This window comes from Malania oleifera, chromosome 6, assembly GCF_029873635.1.
Source record: "Malania oleifera isolate guangnan ecotype guangnan chromosome 6, ASM2987363v1, whole genome shotgun sequence".
Lineage (NCBI taxonomy): Eukaryota > Viridiplantae > Streptophyta > Magnoliopsida > Santalales > Ximeniaceae > Malania > Malania oleifera.
The window spans coordinates 72725088-72732855 of NC_080422.1; the positions used below are offsets into that span (position 1 = coordinate 72725088).

Here is a 7768-nt window from a genome sequence, read left to right on the forward strand (position 1 = left end):
GGAATAACCCTCAAAACAAGGATACACCGAAAAATGAGTCGTTGCAATCTTTATGCAAATAGTGGTTAAGATTATTGCAACCAAACTCTGATACCAATTGTTGAAATTGGTGTGATCCCAAGAGGGGGGGGGGGTGAATTGGGTTTTAAAACATTTTTCTCTAATTTAAACAATTATGCCAATTCACCACAGTTCATATCCCATTCAACATATATACGTATATGTAAAGCGAGTTTAACAATAAAAGCAAACATACACGTGTTCAGAATGTTATTAAAATCAAATGTGTGCATGAGAATAATTTTGATGTTAAATAAACATCCATACACATGTTGAAATTAAAGTGCAGGAATTTAAATAAGATAGAGAGAGCGACACCAGATTTTTTATCAAGGTTCGGCCAAACCAGCCTACATCCCTACCTTGGGCATACCCCCCAAGGATTCCACTATACTTGTTCACTTAACCAGGAGGAGCAAAAGGGGCGAGGAAAACTCCAGCTCAATTACTAGGCTGAGCTGAACTAGTCTCACTTACGGGACTAAGACTCCCTAGTTCAATTTCAAGCTGAACTGAACTGGTCTCATTTACGGGGCTAAGACTCCCTAATTCAATTAACGGGATAATCCCAACCATTACAATAAAACCATTATTGTATATGAAAATGCTTCTGAAAAGTACAAGAAGAGATGTACACAATAAGTTCAATGAAGTATGCACTCTCTTATGATATGATTTGTGCTCAGTAGAGTAAGGGTGCTTAACTAAATTTAAACCTTAATAAAAAGTTTTCTCTAAAAGATATTTCAATAATAATATAGGAGAACCTAGGGTTTTGCTCTTTCAATGATTTTTGCATAAATAGAATGTGTATGAAAAATGTGTACTATGTTCTCCAATCAAGATTTATGCAAATGAAAACTACTTGGAGAATTTAGGAGTTAAGCCCAAGAAAAATATTTGTGCAACAAGCCATTTTCTCCTAAAAATATTTATCAAAGAAATAATCAGGAGAAACCAAAGCTATATTCTCAAAAATGATTTTCAAGAATAAATAACATGTGAGAGTATAGCATGTAATAAAAAAAGCCCAAAAATAAGTATACTCTCTTCAAGAGTAATTTTGAAATGAAAGAGTGGAAGAGAGTTGGAGAGTTTTGTATAAAAATTTTGCCTCAAAAGAGTGATTTAAACAATAAAAAGCATTTTGGTGAACTTTGATTAACAATGGATTAGAAAGAGGTTTTGGGTTAATCAAAGTTACTAATCAGGATTTACAAGGGGGTATTTATAGATTTTCAACAAATTTGGCTGTTAAGGGACACGCTCGGTATTTTAGAAAAGTTTAATTAAATTTTAATGACATTTTAAACACTAAAAAAAAAAAATATTCCAACCTGAGAGCACTGATCGACCAAGACAAGTTCGATCGACCCAAGTTCTAGGGATTCGGTCGATCGAGCAAGAAATGAACTGAGGTCTCGGTTGACCAGACATGTATGTGCGAGGCGATTTTTCCTATTTTGTGAGGTTTAGTCGACCAGGGCTAGAATGAACTAAACTGGTTGTTCGACCCCATTGTTGGGTTCCCACACGTGGGAACTCGATTGACCAGGTTGGTGGTATACAAAAATCACTCGGTCGACCAGGAGGTCAAAATGTTAACTTCCTATGAGGTTCGGTCGACCGGGGCCAAATGAACTACATAGTTCGGTTGACCGGCTATGGTCAACTAGTTGACCAGGTCCGAGTTCGGTCGACTGGGGCATTTCGTTCATGAGAGTTTGGTTAACCAAATGTGCACATTTTGTGCATTTCGGCCCTATTTAAGCCACCAGTCACCCTATTTCAAATGACCAAACATGTGTATGCATGAGTGAGTGTCCTAGGGTCATTTTTAGGTCTTTTTGAAGACACCAAAAAAATTCGGTGTCGGTCGACCTTTGTTTAGCCTTAATTTTAACCCTAAAGTTATTCCAAAAACTTTGTATGATTTTAGTTTATTTAGAAAAAGGTTTTTGGTGAGATATGCTGGTCCCTAGGGTCTATTTACGGTCATTTTGAGCATTCAACCATATCATGCAGATGCATACATTATTACATACCAAGGATATAAAAATTAAATGCAATTACAATAAATAAAACATCTACTTCATCTTTTTGCTCTTCTGACTTCATGGAATGCACTAGATCGTATAATCTTTAAATCCTGCAAGCTTCCATCGACGTTTCCTTATGTGTATGTTAAATAATTGGACCTATTCACATGCTAAATACACACATAAGAAACATGTACTTTGTCAGCATCAAAACAGGGATCGGACTCAAAAAGTCAACACTCTAGTTTATCCCATATTTCTTTGGCTGATTTGCATCCCATAATTCTATTGAACTCATTTACATCAAGAGCACAATATAGTGCATTCATAGTACTTGAATTCACTTGCAACATCTTAAGATCATCGTCGGTCATTTTTTTTCTTTTTTTAGGTATTCCTTTACTATCCATGGTTTTAGTGGGGTTAAGGTTACCATGTGTGACATCCTTCCATGCTTTCCAATCCATAGTTTGTAAATAAATTCTCATTCTTTGTTTCCAAAAGGTGTAGTTTAAACCGTAGAAAATAGGTGGCCTATATGAGGATTGACCATCGGCAAAGGGAGATACACCTAGGTGTGCCATAGGGATCTTTATGTTGCTTATAGTTTAAGATTTACTACAACCTAGGGCTCTGATACCAATTGAGAATCTAGGTATTCTCCCAAGAGGGGGGTGAATCTGGTTTTAAAAATTCTTTCCTTACTTTGTATTAGAAATGCCTTGATTGAATTTTACTTTCAGCAATGTTTACTTTCAGCAAGTAATCAGTCCTTAAGTATCACGGTACTGATAATTAATCAAGTTGAATTAACATTCAATTTCAAGTTCAAATCTTTTAGCTGATTAATTTCCAAAAATCATATTAGGATAGATTAGAAATAAAACTCTGATTTCGATTTCAAAACTTAGATTTTATTCCTTTACTCTAATAAATCAAATATGATTTTCAGATATTTATTTTTGAAAACTTTCAATTCAAAATAATTTGCTGCTATTTTAATCTTCAAAAATCAAAACTTCAAAGAATTTATCAATCCAACAAGTTAATGTATACCAAATTTAAATATGCTTTCAAAACAAGATCCCAACACACCCCAAGGTTTAGCAAGATATAAAAATCATCCATGCAGTTAATATACTTGCAGAAAATAAATAAAACAGCGAGGAGAGCTTAGAACTGAATTATTACAAGGTTCGGTCTGCAACCTACGTTCTTGCTCCAAGCAACCGCTGTGAGGATTCCAACTTTTTTATTAGGAAAAGTTACAACCTCTCTCCTTCTCAGGTGGAGATCCCTCTCTAATAAGAATACCCCTTCTCGTTAGCCAATGATTCAATAACCCTGAATCATAAAAAATAACAACACAAAATAGAAAACTTGTTGTCATACAATGAATACTCTCAGTTGGAGTAGATTTGTACAAGTTAAAAGCATAATATACTTTAGAAAATAATCAATATAAAGAGATGAAGATCAAAGTAAATATCATCGGGGTTCTTTAGATTTGAAAAATCTCAGTTAGTGCACAAGAACCTCAAGCTTTAATTCAGTAAATACATAGCAATAGCTTCTCAGCAAATATTCAGCAAGAACTCTTTGAAAGTATGAGAATTAGATCAATAGCTAATTGCTTGTAATTGTTGGTATGTGTAATCCTTGGGTTTAGTATGTATTTATAGATAGAAAAAGTAATATTTCGTGTTCTCCAAGTTTACTTGCAGTACTCCCCAACTTTTTACAAAGTTTGGTGGCCGAGAAATCAAATTTGGAAACTTTCTCTCGTTGTTAGAATACGACAGTCAGTCGACTGTGTGTATGGGTCAGTCGCCTGTCCCCTTTGAAATCAACGTATTTTTCAAACATAGAAAGGTGTCAATTGCTTGTGCCCTAAGGGTCAGTCGCCTGTGCCTATTCTGATTATTTAGTTATAACAGCATATAAATTATCAGTCACTTGAGGGTGACTTGTCAATCGCCTGGCGTGTTTCTATTTGTCAATTTATTTAGCATTAAATATATCAGTCGCCTGATGGAGTAGCATCAGTGGTTTGACATTTCAAAACATGTGCTTTTGACAAATTAGTTTCCAAAACCTTTTTAGCTTTCATACTTGGCATATTAATTTGAGACTTTAGAAAATATATTTTCCGGGGTTTTTAAAATCAGGTCTCTAAGTCAATATTGAATCCTAAGAGCTTCAAACACTTATATTGAAAATATGCGAAATACTTACATTAGACTTTTAAACAAATATGACACTTCTATTCACTAAGTCTTCATGTATAGCTTCTTTTTTCATGTATAGCTTGACTTTAAACTTCAAAAGTCTTTAACTTCGTAAAATCTTGTTGCATTAAGTTCAAACTTTTCAACAAACTTTGTCAAACACTTGTTCTTGATCATAATTACTTTAAGTCACTTGAACTTGAACACTTGAGTCCTGAATCATCACTTAACCAAACATGTTAAGTTTCTCTTATTTGTTATCATCAAAACAATATTTTAAACCTTGTGAGGACAACAAGTTTTTTTTTTTTTTTTCATTTTAAACCATAATTATCCTCTTCCTATTTACAATTTTCTTGTGATTTGTAACTTTATCTTCCCTTATACCTGTTTTATTGATTCTTCTACTTAGTCCCCACATCCATTAAGGGCACTACAAAAAATAAAATTATTAGTGAATGATTAAAATTGTCACTAAAAATCACAAAACCGTCACTAATAGTATTAGTGACAGTTTTACAAATATTAGTGATAGTTTTGAAATAGTCGTCATAACTGCAGTTACTAATAATTATTAGTGATGAATTTTAAAAGCGTCACTAGTAATGAGAATTAGTGATGAATTATAACCATCACTAAAACCCTAACACCGTCACTATAAATTCTACATTGACTCTGCTCAAAATCGTCATTAATAGAAGAGTATTAGTAAAGTTTTGAAACTGTCACTAATCCTAGAGTAATATTGACGATTTTCAAAACCGTCACTACTAGCAACTATTAGTGACAAATTTCAAATGCGTCACTAATAGTAGAGTAGTAGTGACGAATTTCAAAACGGTCACTAATAATACGCTATTAGTGATGGTTTCAAAACTGTCACTAATACTTAGGTTTTAGTGATGCTTTTGATATTCGTCACTAATAGTTGCTGGCAGTGACAATTTTGAAATTCGTCACTACTACTTTAGTATTTGTGACAGTTTTGAAACCGTCACTAATATTTCACAATCTATCACTAATATATTTAACTAAATTATTTTTATATTTTTTAAATAAAGAACTTATTAGTGACGAATCAAAACCGTCACTAATACCATATTATTAGTGACAAATCTTCCTAAACCGTCACTAGTATTGTTAACTAAATTATTTTTAAAATTTTTAAATAAAAAGACTATTAGTGACGAATCTAAGCCACCACCAATACCGTGTTATTAGTGAATAATTTTCCCAAACCGTCACTACTATTGTTTACAAAATTATTTTTAAATTTTTTAGATTAAAATACTATTAGTAACGACTCTAAACCGTCACTAATACATGTTATTAGTGATAGTTTCAAAAATTCGTTATTAATAGTGTTAACTATATTATTTTTATATATTAATAAAATAAAGTTAGTGACGGCGACCTAATCGTCACTAAGTACGACTTTTAGTGACGGATTTTATTCGTCACTAAAACCCATAGAATCGTCGCTTATATTTTTCTGGGATAATTTTTATGCGAAAAATGGTTTTCTGCAATAGTTTGGATGGGAAAATCGGTTTGTAATGACGAAGTTATTAGTGACGGTTATTAAAAACCGTCACTAATACTTACTTTTAGTGGCGAAATTGAATTTGTCACTAATAAATTTGTCACTAAAAATCAGTTTTTTTTATAGTGGGAGTCACTAGACTGCACTTTTATTAACTAAAAGTTATACTTTCTTAAAATAATTGAATATGAAGTAAATAGCTCCATTCTGAATGGAGGTCATTAGTTAATACGGAAAAATATAAGCAAGGAACAATTCTTTCACACTAGATACGTAATCTATTAATTGTGTTTCATAAAATGATTTATTAATTTTTATACCCACCAGATTTCGTAAAATGGTATAGAAAACGGTATTAGCATCCACATCAATGCATACTTTTCACCAATCTGGGTTCTAGTACTAATATGATATTTTATAATTCTATAATTTTAAAATTACATGAAAAATTATTCCTTATAAATCTTTCGATAGAAAAAGAATCACCCACAATTTGTATAGTTTTAGTAATTCATTATAATGGTGTGATGTATCTCAGCAGCTACAAGATCCTTTGTGTTATTTTTCTTTTGGATGCAGGGTGGATGATTGCATTGGACCCATAATTTTAAATAGAGAAACCATGGAGTGGGTAATAAGCTGGAACCCTTATTGAGATGGTTTTAAAATCAAATTTAAAAGCTTTGCAATTCGTAGGCTTGATAGAAATTATGAAAATTTTAGTAAAGCTTGAAAGTCTTCTTCAACATGGTTAGCCATTTTTTCAGACATGAAAGCCTTTTAATTCGTAGACAGCAGCAACCATTTTTTCATAGCCTCGATTAGCCATAATATATTCCAATTTTCATTAATGACGAATTTATTATTAGATAAGCAAATGTGTTCATGTCTTACTTTCTTTATTCTCTTTACAAGTCTATTTTTTTTTTCTTTTACAATACTACAAATGTATATTTCATAAATTGAAAACTTTATAATTTTCCAATTTCATATACTATCAATAGAATAGCATGTCACTCTTGAATTATATGTAATACAAAGATAGCACTTTCATATCAAAGCTAACTTATAGGAGCTTGAACAAGTCTAGCATTTAACTAGTCAAATCTAGTTGGAGACCTGATCTCTCTCATTCCCTTCTTCTGTTCATCAGTACCCAAGTGCGCCCCCGAATTGTGGATCGCTTACCCAAGTGCTTCTCCAAAACCTTGGACCTCTCTCCCACATCTTTAGTTTGCGCTTTTGTTTACATAATTAAGTAGATTGAGATTATAATTAATTAATGGCAAGTCGGTGTGAAATCTTCTTGGAAATCCTAATTGCCATATTGCTTCCGCCTCTAGGAGTCTTCTTCAGACATGGTTGCTGCAGTGTAACTCTCTCTCTCTCTCTCTCTCTCTCTCTCTCTCTCTCTCTCTCTCTCTCTCTCTCTCTCTCTATTTATATTAACTAAAAGATTAACAAATACATGTTAATTAATTGATTTTCTTGGGTGCAGTGCGAGTTCTTCATTTGCTTACTGCTGACTTTGCTTGGTTACATTCCGGGAATAATTTACGCAATCTATGCCATCATCGTTTGTGTCGATCGTAACGAGTACCCTGATGAGGATTGGCGCACTCCCATTAATGCTTAGTTTCCATCTATCTTTCTTTATCTAATTTGCTTGCTTGCTATGTATAGTTTGATTTGAATTCTATCCATATCATAATTTTGATCAATGCATCTATTGGTTACTTAGCCGCCATGTTTTAGATTGGTTTATGGCATTCCAAATCTCCTAATCCAATGAAAATCAAAGTCTCTATTTTTCCTTTTTTTTTTTTTTAAATTTAATTTTCTATTGCGTACGAGAAAGTCTTCGTGTGTTTTATTACATATTTACAAAATGATTAATA

At 32.7% G+C, this 7768-nt stretch overlaps 1 protein-coding gene across 1 annotated transcript; it reads left to right on the top strand.

The window, feature by feature from the left end:
• The first annotated feature begins 7152 nt into the window (after positions 1 to 7152).
• Positions 7153 to 7506, top strand: LOC131157033 (low temperature-induced protein lt101.2-like). The gene is made up of 2 exons (XM_058110870.1): positions 7153 to 7242; positions 7369 to 7506. The coding sequence occupies exons 1-2, from the start codon at positions 7153 to 7155 to the stop codon at positions 7504 to 7506; spliced, it is 228 nt and encodes a 75-aa protein (XP_057966853.1).
• The last annotated feature ends 262 nt before the right edge of the window (positions 7507 to 7768 follow it).

Coding starts and splice junctions, on each gene's coding strand:
- LOC131157033 (XM_058110870.1), top strand. CDS start 7,153: ATGGCAAGTCGGTGTGAAATCTTCTTGGAAATCCTAATTGCCATATTG. Junction 7,243..7,368: donor TCAGACATGGTTGCTGCAGT/GTAACTCTCTCT, acceptor TCTTGGGTGCAG/TGCGAGTTCTTCATTTGCTT.